The sequence below is a fragment of the Plutella xylostella genome, chromosome 27 (assembly GCF_932276165.1).
Source record: "Plutella xylostella chromosome 27, ilPluXylo3.1, whole genome shotgun sequence".
Lineage (NCBI taxonomy): Eukaryota > Metazoa > Arthropoda > Insecta > Lepidoptera > Plutellidae > Plutella > Plutella xylostella.
This window is the reverse complement of record NC_064007.1, coordinates 364,115-384,091: the sequence shown is the minus strand read 5'-3', so window position 1 is coordinate 384,091 and position 19,977 is coordinate 364,115. Positions and strand designations below refer to the sequence as shown.

General features: G+C 38.7%; 1 protein-coding gene across 11 annotated transcripts in view; it reads left to right on the top strand.

Annotated features, from left to right (window-relative positions):
- Window positions 1-745: 745 nt before the first annotated feature.
- LOC105386498 (calcium-dependent secretion activator) overlaps window positions 746-19,977 on the top strand; it is a 39,088-nt gene continuing 19,856 nt past the window's right edge. For 10 of the 11 annotated variants that reach the window (XM_048630848.1, XM_048630855.1, XM_048630845.1 and 7 more), the window contains exons 1-4: window positions 746-920; window positions 14,742-14,824; window positions 17,749-17,841; window positions 18,907-18,997. In XM_048630848.1, coding sequence (XP_048486805.1) covers window positions 14,752-14,824; window positions 17,749-17,841; window positions 18,907-18,997 — 257 coding nt within the window. In that variant the 5' untranslated portion in view covers window positions 746-920; window positions 14,742-14,751. The remainder of the gene's footprint in view (window positions 921-14,741; window positions 14,825-17,748; window positions 17,842-18,906; window positions 18,998-19,977) is intronic. The other variant, XM_048630847.1, reaches the window with a different exon arrangement.

Below are 19,977 nucleotides of genomic sequence, written 5' to 3'. Positions count from 1 at the left end.
AAAGGAGCACTTCATTTACTGTGCTTGGGTTTACAGAGGCCGACGGAATTATTCTCAAAAGTGTACCTTACAATCTGAAATATCTCAAAAATTGTTAAGTTTCGGATGAGACATTACAGGGACGTTCAATCGACTGGAAATGCCTTCCTCACCAGTCAATTTAAAGGTTACCAATCATATAAGTATCTACAGGATATCATAAATTGACTATATCAAAAACCCAACATATTTATAAGCGTATCTATTATCAGTAGCTGAAGTCTCAATCGGAAAAAACAAATACGTAATTAAACCAGCCAAAGCTTAATTTTTCCCGCCAACCCAGCCTCACTGGCAACACCAGGAAGCGGGCAACACCCGGTGACCTCGCGACATCGTGACTCCCTCTCAGACCCTGGAGGTCCACTCCCAGCACACAGACGCTACCAGCAACAGTCTTAACACCACGCCATAGAGTCCAGGTTGCCGGGTAAAGTAACTTAGTTGGTAAAGCGAGTGTGCGCGTTTCAACCAATGTCACCAGCATGAGGGCACAGCCTTCGCCGAGCGATAACTTATCAATGCGACTACCCACCGTTAAACCGACCGAGACCGGGGCGCCACTGTCGCCAGATCAGACAAAAATAACCACTATGTCTATGAGGGTAGAGGCATGGGTGGAATAGTTCGTTAAGCCGCGGAGGTTAAGGTCGGAGCGCGGTATCGACCGGCGCCATGTTGCCGCGCATGCGCCGCGCGCGCTGCAGACAAACTGACGTTTCCCCTCTCAGTGCTCGAGGAATATTCATTGAGGAACCTGTAAATATTAAACTGTAAATACGCTTTCCGAAATTCGAATGCACGTGACTTGTTCCGGTTTTGAAAACCCTAGCTGAAGACGGCCGTATGGGTGTTTACGCGGATCGCTGCTGAGATTAGAGGTAAGCACTTGATGGTATCGCTGACTAACTTAATTCTACTTTTGCTTATTCGATTATGGTGCGGTTACGTCACAAATTGGATTTCCCGTGATCTCTTTGTCTCGTGTAGTTTTGGACGGTTTCAGTTTATGTAACGAGCGGCTTTTCGCACATAACTATACTTAATTTTCGCACCTAAGTATACACAGTCATATGTATACTGAAAGCGATAAGAAGTTATTTAGGTATATATTTGTATGTGTAGCTCGCGTGAGGGAATGCGGCTAAGCGAGGCCTGTAAGTTTCAGCCTAGATATGTTTTTCAGCAAGCCTTTCCCATAATTAGAGGTTTTACATAATATTTTCCGATAAACGTGAAAGTAAAGTGCCTAATTAGTCGATGTTTTCATCGCTTAACCGTATAAATATTCAAATGGTAAACATGTGGTGCAGTTTTTTTATTATGAATTTGCAATTATAAAATTATTTATAAGACAGTACTGTATAATAGGTATACCTAAGTATACATTCCATAGGAGGATGCAAATCTGGGATTTAATAATGATAAGTTAACCGGCTGAAGTTATGTTAATGAAATTGGACTTATGATCGCATTCACATCTTTCTATTCTGTGTTTGTCCCTCGATGCCACGGACAACAGACATTTGATATAATTATACATGAGAGACATAGTAATAAGTATATAACACCATGTACACACTTAGTATGCAATAAATCATTTGAATTTGAATTTTTGACATGATGCAAAAATGATACAGGACGCCGAAATGGGGTGACTCATAAAACCATTCTAAACAATGGGCTTTACTACCACTTTTGCAATATTATCCTGTGTCATAAGTTCAGAAGACCATTAAAATTAATGATTGAATAACATAATATTCTCTTCTAGCGATGGCTACACTTTGACGCATTCCGTCCTACGTTGGTTCCTATCGCGAAACCAAAACGAAGTACCTAACTTCGAAGTAATTTAATCAAATACAGTTTCTAAATCATTTAATCAAACTGTAAATATCTATGTACACAATACAATCTAAATAACACTTATTCTAAACTTAAGAAAAATTATGACTAAAGGTACCTAGCCTAACTATAAACAAAAAAAAGAAGAAAAAAATTAAAATAAATAAAACTATGTGTCTTCGCTCCGGAACGCATCCGACGCAAAGGTCCCTAAGGCGCTGGCAGCGTTGCCTCGCTGTACAGCCAGAGAGATCCTCTACATCAGAAACGCTCCAGAGCGGATGTCTAGCCCGCAGTCCCTCATGCGACGGCCTAGGCTTTTGATAAATGTTTTGCCGTCTTGACCCCAGATTCCCGTAGTTTCCAGAGCCACGGGCACAAAGATATAATTTTCCATGAGGCCGCTATATTTGGCTATTTTCTGTTTGGCTGCTAGTTCTGCTGCGGCCCCAGGAGTTGCAATGGTGGATGCTACATGTGAAGGTGCAAAAGTGCAAACACATGTAGCATCCCACAGCAAGCAGCGCCCCTTCTCCCAAGGGATCAATGTGAGGCCATCTGGCCTTTTCCCGTCGTTTCTGCTAAGCCCCGGGGGCTCTAATATGGACGGGATATTTGCCGAAACTAAGGCTCTCCGGATAATATCATTGATGGCGTGATGCCGCGACAGCCTTCCCGCACTCCGGACGCAATGGAGACCGTGTCGTCCTTGTGCATCGACCTGTGCGCCACACCGACATATATGGGCCTCGCAGATTTTGCAGCCTAGCCTCAGACCGACAGCCACACGCAAAGAATCGTTATCTAAGAGGGTTCCCAGTTGTGGAGAGGCCATAGCATGTAGCCAAATACCCGCCTCAGGCTTGGAGACCGCCCGCAAGCGTGCCAGCTCTGAAATACAGTATAAATAAATACAATACAATATAAATACAGTACAATTTGAATCCGAAAATCGTTGTCAAAAGAAGTTCGCGATAGGGAGCCAGATAATATTGTTCGTGAAACGAGCACTATCTGTGCCATTAAACAGCTGATTGTTCCGCTCTACTTAGTTTCAGCACTTTCAGTCAAGGACGAAATCGAAGGGAACTCGTTTAGAATTTTGTACCGTTTTATTTAAAGAATACCATAGCATTGCATGCTCTTGCTTTATCAGTGGTCTACCCGTCTGGAGGTCAATGTTAGTACTTACCCGATATATTTACGGAACTATTTTTGAAATCGGGGATAGAAAGAAAAACAGCTAAGTACATAATTTTTAACTATTCACTAAAATCCATAAATTTCCTGTTTTTGTTAGAGATTTTAGTGTTTGTTAATATGAAAGTTGACTCATGCAGTTTCCAATGAATCTCACCGTTTGGAAATACATTTATATGCCGGCTGAATGATCACTGGTAAATTGCACTCTGTATTTAATTATAGTTAAGTAAAAAAAAAAAAATATTCAAAAAACCCTTTTTTGCGGGTTTTTAGATCATTAAAGGTCAACACGCAGACATGGGTTGGTTTAAAGCTCAAATGTATAAAAAGCCTCTATAAAAAAGTAACATCAAAGCAATTATAAATTTCACGAGTTTGGTAGGCTCAGAGTCCAACACACTCTTTAAAATATGCCCAAAGCTTTATTTCAATTATTCCATTATAATACAGGATGTAGCAAAAGTTGTATAGTATGCCGAAAGGGAGTGATGAGACTGATGAGATGAGTCATCTCCTATCGGCCTATATATACTATACTTACCACTGTTTCAACATCCTGTATTTGCAACATGCCTACCTAAGTATAACAACTACCTACTGTTCTTTGTAAAGTATAGCAGGAACCGTAGGACAGCTGTCAAATCTGTACATTTTATTTGCATTTTTTTCGCTTTCAAGCGCAAACCAACTTTATTCACCGGTCATAAGGCTCTGACAATGAAACGTCATTGGACTCATGCTATATTTTACAGAGTATAGTACAGTGCGACTAACTTATCTGTTCCGGTGACAGTTAACTAAATTGGTCCATATATTAGGTAAATTACCATTACGGGAAAACTTAACAACTTAAAGAATGAAGAAATAAATATTAGACATTACGCGAGCTCTCACCGGAACAGATTAGTTTGTGGCACTGTACTATACCTTGTGAAGCTGTCAAATCTGTACATTTTTATCTCTCATTTATTCCTTTTCAAGGGAAAACCAATACTATATTTTACAAAGTAAAGTACCTATAGTGTTGGGGATCACTACCCTCAGTGACGATACACTAACGACACGTACACGCCATGTTTCAATTACGTCCAAGTGATGTTCTATTAACTTGATAGCTCGTTCACACGTATCTACGATCTACACCACTATACGCTCTATTCCATTAAATACAGACACTAAATATAAATAAATATACTTACGTATTAGTCCATATATGAAGGAAAATAATCCTACTAATATGTATTATAAATGCGAAAGTTTGTGAGTATGTGTGCTGTGTATGTGTGTATGTTTCTTACTTCTTCACGTCGAAACGGCTGAACCAATTTTAATGAAATTTGCCTGGATGTTAGCTGACACTATGGATACACACATAGGCTATCTTTTATCGCGGAATTCCCACGGGAAAACTTTTTAAGGCGAAGCCAAGCTTGCGGGAACAGCTAGTACTTTTATAAAATTGACTCATTCAAAAATGAACATAGGAAGTTACTATAAGGCTGGGCTGTTCCGTAAAAAATCCTCCTTCCTAAGGTTTTGTCTCTATTGCACCAACCTTTTTGGCAACTTTTTGTACACAATTTTTCAGTCATCAGCTAATGGAGCTACCTACAAATACGAGGAGTCATTAGTGCTCTTGCCCCATGCTCCATAGTGAATACCCAGCTTCATATTCTTACCTAAAACGGAAGCGATAATAATTTGCAAACCCAAGCAAAACTTACTGAAAGGAGTCCGTTTACCTTTTTAGAATTCCTGAAAAAGAGCCTCAAATGAGCGTAACTCAAAAACGTTTTAAATAGGCACTCCTCCTTGCGTTTATTTATGCAGTACGCCGAGTGAATTCGTAATAGTTGACGGGAATAAGTTTGTACTTTTGGCAGAGCAGAGAGCAGTGGTGCCAAATGTACAATGGTCCTTAACGGGCAAGCGTTGCCAACTTAACGGAAATAACTTACACTATAAATACTAAAGAATTTACGCAATGTTGGTTGACTTAACAGCTAATATTTATTTATCTGTACCTAACTTAAAAAGTCAGTCTAAAGCTAATGCTTTTTTAACTGTTTGGTAAAAAAGGACATAGGGAAAACCTTTAAAGAAGTAGGTAGGTACACCTTTTAATTGTTTTAAACAACCACAATGTTTTTTGCTTATCTATTTATTGTATCAACAGCTTAACCAGTATTTACATGCAATTTAAACAGACCTGCAAGCTTCGTTTAAAAAGTTCTACGTGTATACTTAGGACTAATGCCTAGTTTTAGTGTGGGAAATTTTGTCCGTATTTATTGTTTAGTCACTAAAGTGGTACGTTACTACGTACTAGTAGTACGTACTTTACTGGCTTCGTTACAATTTGTGTCTGGCAAACGATATCACCGATACATCTACGCGATAGAAACAAAATGGTGTAATTGTAGATCCCCGGTTTATGGCGTCGCAATAAAAATATACCTAAGTGGCTTATCGTTCCGCGGAGGCTTTCAGACGGAGAGACATTCAGGCTGTAAACACTGAAACATAATGTATTTATTTAGGAGCTGCTGTAAAATAAAACAGGAGGCATTGAAATGAAAGTTCTGTTTTTTGGCAGATAATATAATAGTGGTCAAAATATTAAAAAAATGTTTTAAAACTTTCTAGATTTTTTGTTTTGCTGGTCTACAAACCCAGTAAGTTGTAGTTGCAACTTTTAAGCCGCTAAAGTCTGTTTCTTAATCTCAGATAGTAAATTGTCAGGTTCTCAACGGTATATCAACAGTCGATAGTCCCACGATTTAGTGACGTGTCGTTCTATTGGTGGGATAATCGACTGTTGATGAACCGTTTAGAATCTGTCAATTTAGTATCCGACATTAAAAACAGGCTTTAGTAGTTATCACTGTCACCCCACCTGTATACTTATAGAGGCAGACCGTATCTACTAAGTGCAAACTTCGAAGAATCTTGGGGGTAGGCACAATACACACGTCAAACTTCAACACTCCTCTTATTCACTGGGGCATAATGAAAAGCACTTAAAGAGTAGACAAGACGGTGTCATCTCTATGACCCCTATCCCATCTATCCCTCTGGATCATGAGGGTTACTCTATCTATAGTATAGTGTCTATACTGTCTATACTATAGTGATGATGAAACGAAGGAACGAGAGCTGTCGTGCAATCGGCACGTTTACTACAATGAGATAGAGTCGTGGCTCGCGCAACAGTGCTCCGAAACTTATTATTATTATTATACATAGGCGAACTTAATGCTAAAAGCATTCTCTTCCAGTTAACCTTGGGCGTTGTGGAGAAAGTGATAGGTATTGCGAAAGACAATGAGGACAGTTTAATTTTGTTTAATATCTATATTGTTAAACACTAGAATATATACTTACTTATACATAATAAACTTAGTTTTTTGTCAAGCTGAGAGTGACCCGCAGTTGCAAAGATTCTTCGCGTGAGTATCTTATGTCTAGCTATAAAGGGCATCGAAAGGTCGCTATTTATTTATAGATGTGAACCGATAACCTGAAGCCTTTGTAATTGACAGACTATTTGAGGACAGCTATTCTATTCTATTCTATTCTGGTAGGGGGTGAAGTTCCTGTACGTGGCTCTCTCGAGTGGAACCTTTGTACATATCCCCTTGATTTCAGCTCAGCCAGCCTAGCTCCCGAGTAAACTGGAGTAGCAAGCCTGGGTGTTCCAATAGCTGAGATAGGCGCTCTGTTGGTCCAAGAATAGATAATCTTATTTCTGTAGTAGATGGACAAGCTAACAGAATGTGTTCAACCGTCGTTGAGGACAGCGTAGCGGCTAGGATTGCGTCGAGAGTCCTAGGTTTGATTGCCGTAAGGGAAACATTTATAATGTGTCCCTGAATTGGAAATCTGCTTGTCTTCTCATAAGTTCTTTGGCTTTAGCTTTAATCAAATTTCACAGCAATGGTGAAAATAGCAGTGAAAGAAACCATAAACCACGCCTAGAACATACATACCCAAGGCAAAAGCATGTGTGCTAATATTTTGGCTCATGCTCTTTTTAAATGAATAAATCACCTTTGTTTTATTATGATAAAGGCAAAATCAAACGTTAGACTTGTCGCATTACCTACGAAATAAACATTAAAAAATATGAGTAAAATGTGAACCATTTAATTGGTCACGCGAAATGTCAGCGTTTGTGTTGATTTACTGAACACGGGGCCGCTGGACTACCTTGCTGTTGGAAAATAAATGTTATCCTAATCCTAACTTCCTTACTAATATTATAAATGCAAAATAACTGTGTCTGTCTGTCTGTTACTCTTTCACGCCAAATTACTGAACGGATTTGCATAAAATTTGGTGTTCGATTATGGTCTAGACCCTGAGAAAGAACATAATGCTACTTTTTATCCCAGAATTCCCACGGGAAAACTTTTTAAGGTGAAGCGAAGCTCGCGGGAACAGCCAGTTCAGCATATAACAACAATAATGTACCTACCTATCAGTGACGATTGGATGGTGTACTTATTGACACTGATGCCGAATGTCCTGAGTGCGATCCCCGGTGAAGGCAAATATTTGGAGACATTTTGTGTAGTCTATTATAACATAATATTATTTCAATATACTTAAATAAATAATATTTTATATTGAAATACAAACTCAAACAGTATTCTGAACTAGTTTCTCTCATAGAGCGTCGGCTAGCGAGTTTCACCGAACCGTCGGCGAAAGATTCCCGCATTTCACCGAAGCTGAAACTAATTAAGGCTAATGAAATCGTTCGTTAAGCTCCTTGTAAGCTCAGCTGAGCTTTAAGTTAAGTCTAAGTAATCACTGACAGATCTGCGGATGGGAGAGACTGCTGAAGTTGGAACATTTGTGTTTTTTATTCACCTGATTAGTAATGATTGCTTTTATCACCAGTAACATTAATTAAATAAGTACATTTCAGTGGTACATTATAATTCGATCAATGGTATCATTCCCATTGGCAGACTGTATATCTATTAGTAAGTAGGTACTAACTAACTTTCAGTGGCATTATGGACTATGGGACCAACTTTCAAATACTTACGAAAAAATATAGACTGTTTCATATTTAAGTTAAAAACCAACTAAAACAGAATGTAAATGCACAAGCCTTATCACCACCTTTTTTATCGGAGTCGGAATTTTGATAAGCTCACACAAAGCTCTAGGCAGCGTTCCATTTGTTGTAGAAATGAAATGTATGTAATTTGTCAGGCTCTCGTCGGCTCTTCTTACATATTTTTTCCGCTTCCTCTGTTCCACGCATCTCGGAATAATGATTCCGTGTCACGTATTCTGAGCATACATCATAAACAGGGTTTTATATTTTATTCCTTGTACTCTAAGTACAAGTACTCGTAGCTGGGTGAATTTCCCGCGGCCAAAAATTGCGTGGCATCAATGAAATCGGTACTAAAAAACCAAGTTATAATTTTCTAATATTTTTTTCCGGTTAAGTGAAATAGTTATCTATGTGTAGCACTAAATATTTTATTAATAGGTTTAATGGATATTTTTTAAAAAAATATTAAACCCCCAAATCTTTCATTGCCGTGTCTGTCCCCACGTTACCACGTTTTGTATTATTCTTCATTGATGAAAAAATATTGAGTATTGATAGTTAAACTTAGTTTCATTTGATACATTAATAGTTAAAGTATTGTCACGGAATACATTTATTGAAATATATAAAGAATATAACGAACGGTAAGTGAAAATTCATGTGTCCCAGAACTTCTGTTCATCGCCGTGTCCTAAACATGATCAAGGCTATTGTTTTACCTATGAACTTGGGTGCCCCCCTCAGTGCGCTAATCGTTTCTTACAAGTGTCGCCTAACTGCTCGACGTGGAAGGAGGTACATCGGTGCACGCGTTTTTGCGCTATAGTGAAAATCAGTAAAAATTTTGGGGACTGGACATTTTTTCTTTCATTGCCGTGGATAGAAATAACTTCTATAAAATTAAGTTTGTCTTCTAGAATAAGCATTCAAAAGAAAGCTTTTTGAAAATATTTACCTTATAAAGTGTTTATTTCTTCGAATAGTTAATACTTTTTTAGTTATTTATATTTAATGCCTTGATTTTCATCGCCATGCTTTCATTTCCGTGGCTTCCGTGGCCAATATTTGCTATGGCAATGAAAAAAAAGCCACGGCAATGAAAAAAATTTCATTGCCATGTCTTGTAAAATAATTTGTATTCATTGCCGTGGTAATGTTATTCATTTCCGTGGCCAGGTTATTCATTTCCGTGACTTATGTTTTCATCGCCGTGGTATGTATGATTAGGCAAAGTAACATATATTTTACCTGTAATACAGGTAATACCGATCACTGACATTACCTACAGAACTAGTCAAATTACCTCTTTTTGCAGTGCGTTAAAACGGGTGCGTATCGCGATGTATAAAAACGAAATATATAATATTACATTAATAATAACAATCACAACATAATTATAATGAACGTTATGTATAAATAAGACCGGTGGTAGCTCAGTCGGGTAAGCGCCCGCTTCCCACTCCAATAATGCGGGTGCGAATTTCGGCGCTGACATGTACCAATGTGTTCCTTTGAATTTAAATACAATGTATATCATCGCTCTTACGGTGAAGGAAAACATCGTGAAGAACCCTGCATATCTACCTATAGATTTATCACATCTAGATAATATGTGAACCCACCATCTCGCTGTGGACCAGTGTGGTGGGAAATGGTCCAAGCTTAGAAAGGCAGCAGCTTAGACCTTGGGGATATGCACATTGCACAAAGGTCCCATTCGAGAGACCCAGGTGCAGGTACTTACACCTCCCACAGATAGTAGAATAGAATATAATAGAACATACATCTCTGAAGGAACTCATCTGGATGCTAAGTGGCCTTAATACTGCTTGCAACGTGTAGGCCTCCGTATGAACTTGGGCAAGACAAAAGTCATGTAGAATGTTCACATAAAACCGGAGCCGGTGATCGTTCGTGAGACAACTATCGAAGTTGTGCAATAATATGACTACCTGAGGCAGACTATTCGGCTAGGCAGAAGCAACTTCGACAAGGAGGCTGAAAGGCGCATCCAACAGTCTTCAACCATTGCGCCCTGCCAGTTATGACATATGGTGCAGAGGGTTCTACCTTTTTTGGCCTAAGATTTATTTGCCTAATCTCGTATTGCATAGTAACGTTTGGTCAAAGTCTCGTTTCGCCGAAAATTGTATGGCATAAATCTCGTTTAGTAAAAAGTTATTTCGCATAATCTTATTTAGCCTAATAACGGTATGTTCAAATCTCAAATAGCCTAACAATACTATGGCATAGCTTATAAAAACTACTAATATTCATTTGGCTTTAACTTTTACGAAGCGTCTCCCTATATAGCGCAAACTAGTGCCTTGCATTAGGTATTTAATTTTCCGCTATGTGGGTAACGCTCCGCTCGTCTTCGCTGCGCTCCGCTTTGCTTTCGACGAACATGTGCACCTAACATGCTCCTCCTCGCTTTGCTCGTCGTCGCACCTACCTTTAGGTTATGATCCCATGGGGTTTAATGGCGATTGTAATAATTATAATGGTCATTCACTTTCGATATTTTGATCATTCAATATCTTTATATTTATATCTTTAGATTTTCGGGATGTAGGAGAAAAATACCACAATTTGTACATTTAAAACATACTGAATATAGTGTTTATTAAGTTAATATTAGGAGAAACAAGATTATACCAATACGAACAATTTGAGCAAACGAGACTTAGATGTTTCAAGTTTGTGCCAAAAGAGTTTTAGACGAAACGAGTCTTATGCCACATAAGTCTTGGCAAAGTGATGATTCTACCAAAAAAGTTTAGACCTTACGAGTTATGCGAAATGAGTTTAGGATAATAAAGATTAGGCGAGATGAGAGGAACCCGGTGCAGAGACCTGGACACTGATGGTGGGACTGGTCCACCGATTTAAAGTCACTCAGCGTGCTATGGAGAGAGCTATGCTTGGGGTTTCTCTGATGGATGGTATCAGAAAAGAAGTTATACGTCAGAGGACTTAGGGTTACCAACATAGCTGTCAAAATATGCAAGTATAGGCAGGTAGCCGGTAGTGGCTGGATTCGGAAGACCGAGGACCGAGTGTTGTGGCGCTCCTTGGGAGAGGCCTATGTCCAGCATTGGATGATTATAGGCTGATGATGACAACATGTACATTTCATATTATTATACCAATTAAAATATACTATGATTTAGCATAAAGTTCATAAAATATTCTATCATATCACATAATTTGTGTTAAATTACACAACACCATCAAAACCTCTTGCACCACAACCTAAAGATAGGTGCGATGACGAGAAAAGCGATGAGGAGCGGTTAAGTGCACTTGTTCAGCAAAAGCGAAGGGGGGCTACATGGGGAGACGCTCTATGTTTAGGTTTTGGTGCAAGGAATTTTGACTGCGTTATTATTATTGGCGCTATGTAGGGAGACGCTTAGCTGACCAACATGTGCACCTAACCGCACCTATGTTTATATTTTGGTGCTAGGTGTTTTGCCGGTGTTGTGTAATTCAGCACAGAGAATATATGTCATATTATAGTATATTTTATGAATTTTACATAAAATGAACAGTATACATATTGGGTATTATACCTTATAAAAATATAGATGTTATAGGTAAGGTTTATTAAATGTTGTGAACGTTATTAGTGTGAAATGAAAAATTTTGTTTTATACGTCGCAATACGGACCCCACAATGCTACTTAGAGAATTCCATACTATATTCTTATTTTTTTATACATAAGTACTGTCGTTCTTTCTTTCGTTCCAATATCTATCCATATATTTCTGCCATACATGCCTGTCTAAGTTTGCGTTTCCCTCACAGTCTTTTTTAAAAATTGCAGTGGATTGATTCTTTCATTTCCATTGTATACAGTTCTTTCATTGCCGTGGAAGTTTGTTTCATTGCCGTGGGCCTTTGTTTCATTGCCGTGGACGCTTGTTTCATTGCCGTGAACGCATGTTTCATCGCCGTGGCACGAAATTTTTAATCATCCGTATCTCGTTAAGTTTTTAACTTATCTGCTACCCATTTAGTAAGAACACTAACATTAACAAAAACTTTAATAAAAGCGTTTTTCTAATATAAAAAACCTTAAGATAAAAAAGTCCACGGAAATGAAGATTTTTTAGGACTTGTTGAAATCCACCCAGCTATGTACCTTTTCTATGTACCTCTAAACTTTACTGTAAGTTTTTTTTTTGTTGAACTCGGATACCCTTGCATGTTAAAGTAGGTATGGTTAAAGTTATATATAGTACCCATATTTTCAGGACCAGGCTATATGGTAACCATATAATAGTAATTGTCAGTCACTGACTATTGAGTCTGGCCATTAGACTAGGGCACGCGAGACGTCTAAGCAAAAGACGATGCAAATATCGCACGGAAAAGATACGAGTAGTTGTAAATAAATTATCTAAGTACATACCTAAACCTACCTACCTATAGTATGAACTTCACGGTTTATTAAATAGCTTTTGTCGTAAAAGTTAATTAGTTAAAGCACATAACTCATTCAGGCACAATGTAGAGTAGGTATGAAGGTTAGCCGGGAAAGCGTATAATTATAATAATTTTAATTATTATTATTAACAAAGAGCGTTGTTTTGTAGCCGGAGAGGGTCAGACGTGTTTGAAAATAATTAAAATAAGCGAATGTCGGCCACGGACACGGAAATGGGAGATGTGAATGTTCACATTATTATTTTATGATATTTTTTTTTGAGGGTAGGGGAGACGTTAGGTTATTCTTAGTGAAAAAGGATGAGTCCGCATAATAGTATCTGTATGTATTGTGTTTGCCACAATTACTTAAATATTATAAAAATATCTCCACTCTTTATTACCCACACGCAATTACTTAATAAAATTAGTATCAGCATCTAACATTCAACGAACTGAACATGTCTCTTCCAATCCTCTGACCTCGGCCTTCCTAATCCAACCGACTACTGTCTGATGATAAAAATCATACTGACATAGAAAAGAAAGAAGTTTCCCTACTATTGTTTTATCCGGGAGATATATCATAGCTTTGTTATTCTGTCGGCGTGCGTCGGATAAGTTTATGACGTGTGTTGATATGCGAACACGTACACGATACTACTTGTATATGCGTATATAATGTGTTCTGCATTTTTATTCGAAGCTTAGAATAGATGGGATAAGTTTTGAGATGTGGCTGCGAAATTACAGCACTACAAAAGTAGTTTGGCTTACTCATTACTCAAGTTTATCATAAAAGGGGTTCGCAAGGTAACAGTTGCTGCCCATTGCCCAAGTCCTTTATTTGAGTCCCGAAGGTCCATATTATGTTAGTGCCATATACATATACCTACGTATATTATTTAAGGTAGCCATGTGCTCGTGTTTTACGTGCAATAGTTATTATGATACATCGTGGATCCATCACATATCAAAGGTTTGGGGTGAAATAATAGCGAAAGGGTCCAACCCAGAGAGCTCTCGTATAGAAGTATTGTCTTGGCAGTACTTATATTTCTCCTAAGTACATCTTATGAAAGCACTTATAAATGAGGTTTAAAAGTTGTTTTCAGACTTCTACTTTGAAGTCGTAGAGAAAAGCCTATAACGACGCTACGCAATGCTACGAGCATGCTACGAGTGTGGCGTAGCAACTTCGTAGCGAATCCGACATAACTATTGGACTCTGAAAATAATCAAAGACTTATTAATCTTATAGCCTAAGAAACTGTGAATATATCCGTGTCATCCATGTGTATAGGTCCACTGGATGCGAAACTTCAATATCCGCATCCAATATATTATAAATAGGCAGTTTAAAACCGTCTTATTCTCTTAATAACATAATACTCAAGTTTATCTTGCTATGAAAGTACTAAAAGCGCTATACAGAAACATCCAATTTCGTCTAAAATACTTATTGTATATTTTGGCTCGCACAGTATTTCTTGGTGAGTGTTCAGACGCAAAATTGTTTGTATTTAGGTCACCGGGGCACACAAGCCTTTTCCCCTACGCTCTTGTTAATAAGAGTGTTTTTAGTATGCATCTTTGTACCTAGATACTTTTAAAATGTAATGATGAGGAGTTCCGTATTAAGATTTAATCATTTATGAGGGTAGTTTTTTGTTGTTTCCTTCAATTACTTACAAGATGTTCGCGAGCCAAGAAGTATTGTTGTGGTCGAGTTGGAATTCAGCCAAAAGTATGTAGAGCGCGGTGCTTTTTCTCTCATATTTCCTTGAATAAACTCGTTTTCTAGCTTAATGTTGATTATATTTCTATAGATACTTAAACATAGACCTTATGCAGCTTTCGTTTAGCTGGTAGGTTAATGTTTCGGCTTTATATGTATTAATAGAGTTAGTAAAAAATTTAACCAATCCACCAACTTGCAGTAGTCCAGTGTGGTGGGAAATCGACCAAGTTTGGAAAGGTTGTTTAGAAATTAAGGGGATATGCACAAACGTTCCTTTAGAGAGGCAATATAAGACTTCAGCAGACAACAGAAAATATTAGAATTCCTCGATGGCACATTATGCTCTTGATTAAAAATTTAAATGTATTTATTTAGTCATTAATTAAATTAATATTGGTCCGCAGAAGCAGCGCCATGATCGACCCGAGCTCTTCGGAGGAGGACACCGACGATGAGCACAAGAAGCAGCCCTCCAGCAAGCTGCCCGGTGAGTCTCTCTCTCTCCATCTCTCTCCCTATCTCTTCTTCATTCTCTATCTTCCTCAATCTCTGTGAGTATATCTCTATCCCCCTATCTCTTTCTAATGATCTCTCTCTTCCATCTCTATGATTGTTTCTCTCCCTATCTCTTTATCATTATCTCTCTATCTATCTCTATGAGTGTTTCTCTTCCTATCTCTTCTCTCACTTTCTCTATCTCTCATGTTTTCTCTCATGCCCTATTTCTATGTATATTGTTAAAGTATATTTATCCTGCTAAGTATAAGATACGCATACCATACATTTAATAAGTATTTCGAATCTCGTATTTTGTCTCTCTGATCCTCACTTCACAGGCTTGCCTTGTGTGAGGGTCGCAGTGTATCTGTGTGTTCTGATTTTAAAATTGTTATAATATTAGATTTTTGTCTAACGAGTTAAAATCCTCATGTAGACATTGATATGAGAGGAAAACACAACAGTTCCTTTGTTTTCGCGAAGTTGGATAATACCGTCCATTTATCCGACTTGTGTTGTCTGAGTCAATGTCCGTAGCTTACGGAGATAAGCCCGGAGAGGTCAGGCAGTAAGGGGCTTATGTTGTTCCAAGTCCTTAGTACCTTTGATGAAAAACACGAGCGGCACAACAAGGAAATTCAGCAAAAACTATTTAATATTAAAAGGGTGATTTTGAATACCCACTACAAAAGGTGTACAAAAAAAAGCATTCGGGTACTTATTTGTAATTTTACAGTTAGACCCCAAGTATAAGAATGGTTCATGAGGTCCGGTAAAAACGTTTCAATTTTATTCTTTGCTGCTATGGACCTTGTAATCTGAAAATAAACGTATTACCTATTACTAGATGCGTTCACTAGTTCATGTTCGCAAGTCAACGCGCGTAGCGTGAGCGTCGCGTTTTCATAAACGTTTCGATATTTGTGGAAAATAATCCTGAAAAGGTCAAAATGAATTCCATTAGAATGTGTATATGACACGAGAATTGTCCTTCAGATATTTCTTTAGATGTAAATGAAAATACCAACACAAACTTTATTAAGGAAAATTTCGTGATATTTGAATAGCCTCATTGAAAGTAACTTGCAAATAACTTGAACTGTGGATTCGAGACGTCTGTTTGCGCAATCACGTGAAACTTGGAACTTGACACTCTCAAGGTCACTCAAGGACTTGTTCTCAAGGCCCTGGTCGCAAGGTCACGTTCGATTTTCTTCACCTTTTCTAAGAATACCGAGTGAAAGTTTTTTTCGCCGGCTGAGCCGGTAAATAGGGCGTGATTTTCCATTCAATAGCATGCCGCTTGAGAAGGTTATTGTAATGATTGTGATGTCATCCTATGTTTAGGTTTAGCTGTCCACTTATACGTTTTGTGAATCCATCATGACGTCAGATACAAAGGGCGTTCAGAAAATCTTACATCTATCTTCACCATGGGTAGGTAAATAGAAATAGATAGGCAGGTACTTAGTGGATGCCTTAGGATGGTCTAGCGTTCATTCCTTCAACTTTTACCTCATTCCCTTTTAGGTATAACGAATGACGGATAAAATATCCAGACAGGGCAGTCAGCGACTGCTTTCCTGGCCAACACTAAGAGAAGCGTAAATTTCCCCCCACACCATTCCTTCACCTTGTTCCTGTAGCGACACATGTTATAGTCACGTTTTGCAATGTCAGCTTTCTAGTAACTTCCAGTAGCGAACAATGCGCAGACACTAGTCGTCTCGCGCCCGTCACTTAGAACACACTTAAGAAAATGTAATTTGGTTCAGTAAATAGTTTGGCCTCAAGAAATCCTGCATTCGTCATTTACCATCAACCCCATAGTCACCCATTCTTAATACCCTAAATTGGTGACCTCCGACAACCTGAACACGCAACCTTCGGAAGAAATGATGGAGTCAGGACGGCGATGACGCGGCGCAGCATGGAACGGCGTGGACGAGACGGCTCCCCCAGCAGGGCCATGGGGTAACAGGCGCAAACATCAAGAAATTATAATCATCCCCGACTGGAAGTGCATCACCCCTTCACAAATTTTTGTAACGCAACGCAGAAGTAATTAGCGTATCGAAGCATCTCAAGTCAGGACCTGGACGAGTGGAACACACATAGAAGGTACGATTGCGCGTTCACGACGGAAGGTCAACGGGCGGTAATCGGCGCTTCTGGAGTTAGCGAGTTTTGGGCGGTTTCCTCGCTGCGAGGCTGCCGAGCTGGAGCATAGTGGACTGGTCACCCACGTGGAGGCTCACTCGAGGGTCCTCATGGAAGTTCCCGCCAGGATGGATGAGAGATGCAACGAAAGAAGCTATTTTTAGATCGGAAATTCCACATGGTTCAATCACACACGAGGTCGGATTCGCAGAACCGAGGTAGCAGCGTTCATCTTGCACGGTCAGCGGAATGTGATAAGCGCGTCGCGAGTGAACAGAGTGCTACGTAGTTATACCAAGTGGTTTATTGTGTGAGATTTATAAGTTTGATTTGTTAATTTTGTATCAGTATTGAAATGTAATTTTGTGATTTCTGTTTCGTTTGATATTGTATGTTTCAAGTTTAAAGCTCCGTAAGAGATGCTTTTGTAACATAGGTATTACGTATTGTACTTGAAAATTTTTGAGAAAAATTTTGAAAAACGGGGGAAGTGATGTAGCGACACATGTTATAGTCACGTTTTGCAATGTCAGCTTTCTAGTAACTTCCAGTAGCGAACAATGCGCAGACACTAGTCGTCTCGCGCCCGTCACTTAGAACACACTTAAGAAAATGTAATTTGGTTCAGTAAATAGTTTGGCCTCAAGAAATCCTGCATTCGTCATTTACCATCAACCCCATAGTCACCCATTCTTAATACCCTAAATTCCCTATAGTTTCCCTCATGTATAACTCATGTGGTCCTGGTTGCAGCGGCGCCTCCGGGGTCTCTGGCGGCGGCGCGCCCCTCCGTGCGCGGCAAGCCCGACCTGCCGCGGGGCTCCACCGCCGGCCTGCCGGGGAAAGGTATGTAGGGTCATCATCATCATAAACATCATCTGCTTGTAGTCGTCCACTGCTGGCCTGGAAGACAAAGGAGCGTTACAACACTCTGTCTTCGCTTGTCACTCTGTCGTTTGTTACCTGTCTAAGGTCATTGGTAACGAATAACACACACTTTAAACTTGGGGACAAAAGTCTCTCGTAGGTTAAAAATACCAAAAATTAGCTATTTCTATACCTACTTTTTCGCTCATATACCCTCGAATATGATTATACTAGTATCTATTACAAGCCTATTGCAATACACTGCTGGACTTTTTTCTCATCATTATCTGAAGCTTGTTACTGTAAAACTAGGTCGCCAATCTAGTATCGATCCGAAAAACCCGTACTTAGTATTGGACATAAAATAACGGCTTTTTTTACAGCCACCATGCATATTTAATTTCAGCGTGTCGCGTATTGCACGAACAAAGTTATGAAAAGTTTAATATTATGAAACCGTATACTCGGGGTCTATTATAAAGTTGTACAAAGCAATGTTTAATTCAGAATGAAACTTACAAAGCGACAAGAATAAGCTTCGCAGTGAGAGGAAATATTGTGGAGTGAATAATTGTCGCAGCAAGTTGTGACTAACTTGTCGAGTTGTTCAATTTGTTGTAACACAAACTCGGTTGCGATTGCGAGCGAGTGAAGTGAACTTTTTTTGCGTAAGGAAAACAAATAAAATTATGAGATTGCCGATTGTTTAGCTCAAAATATGCAATCCCACCAAAATATTTAATGAAAGTTGCCAACACGAGGCTCATTTAGCTTGCACTGTCAAAAAGAAGTTAATCAGATCAAGCCAAGTTTCTAACTCTAGGTACATACCTGCTACTGCTATTAAGCTCGTAGGTAATCTATGCTATTCGTGGACTCAAATAGTAACTCGGCCGCAAAAAACTTTAGCTAGGTAGGTATTTATCATCCAAACCCATGTTAAGAAACCGCATTAGACAACGAAAGAGGAAGAGTGATTGTGCTCTATGAGCTGATGATACATTAATTACATAAATGCTGATTGTTTGTTCATCTGTTTGTCAGGAGCCAGTCCGCTGACGACGGCGCCGCTGGCCGCGCCGCTGCACCCCGCCACGAGGCAGAGGGAGGCAGCACTAGCGCCGCCGCCACATGCGTAAGTGAGACAGAGAATTACATGAAGACGCAAGAGTTTGATGCTTATGCGATAAAAGTGCCCTGTAAAATACAATGTGATTCAATTCCGCTGATTGGCTTTTTTTCGAGAGTAATTGACGTGTTTACACACATAACGAAATAGAGACCGAACAGCTTATCGCCCCCAGCGTACCTTTATCGATAAATGAACACGAAATTATATTTGTCAAAAGAAATTTATGCCTCTGGTACTGTAATAGACTAAAAACAAAACTACCAAAAGGTGATCTATCTACTTAAGTATGTATAATATATTTTATAAAATAAAGTACCCAAGCATTAGCCAAGTGTAATGTTGAAAGTTTTATACTTAACATTCTAATGATCTACAAGACGGCTATTTTTGTAAATCGACGGCATAATAAAATAAGGTTTCCAGTGAAGAAAACATAAATTTCGTTAAGGTTTGTCCAGCAATTAAAATTTCCAATATTAATAATTATTTATCTAAGTAGCTTTGGCTAACAGATCCTTAAATAGAAGCCTTTGACCCAAGGCTCAATTTTCCGGGTAATCTTAATTAAAATTTCCCGTTTCTCATTATGTAAGGTAAAGTAACATGCGACCCTAATCAACCGACTGTTCTTCCATGTAATTTACTCAACTCTTTTGCATTATTTTACATACGAATTACCCGCTTAGGTCACATAACACATAGCATTAAAATCGTTCTCATGAGCTTACTTAGTAAACTTGACTCATATCTACATTGCTAGAATAGCTTTAAAGTTGGGCTCAGTTTGAAAGATACTTTGGAGATGATTAGATCTATAGTATTATGTAGGTATCATGTAAGTAGCTAGGTACGATTCCAAAATATAGTAACTGCCTAGACTAAATATATATAATTAAACAATTAATATAGAAATAAGTAGTGCAGTAGTAGCCAGTAGATTGCTTTTGATGAGTTGCTTTGATTGTTATTGAATTTAAGTATAT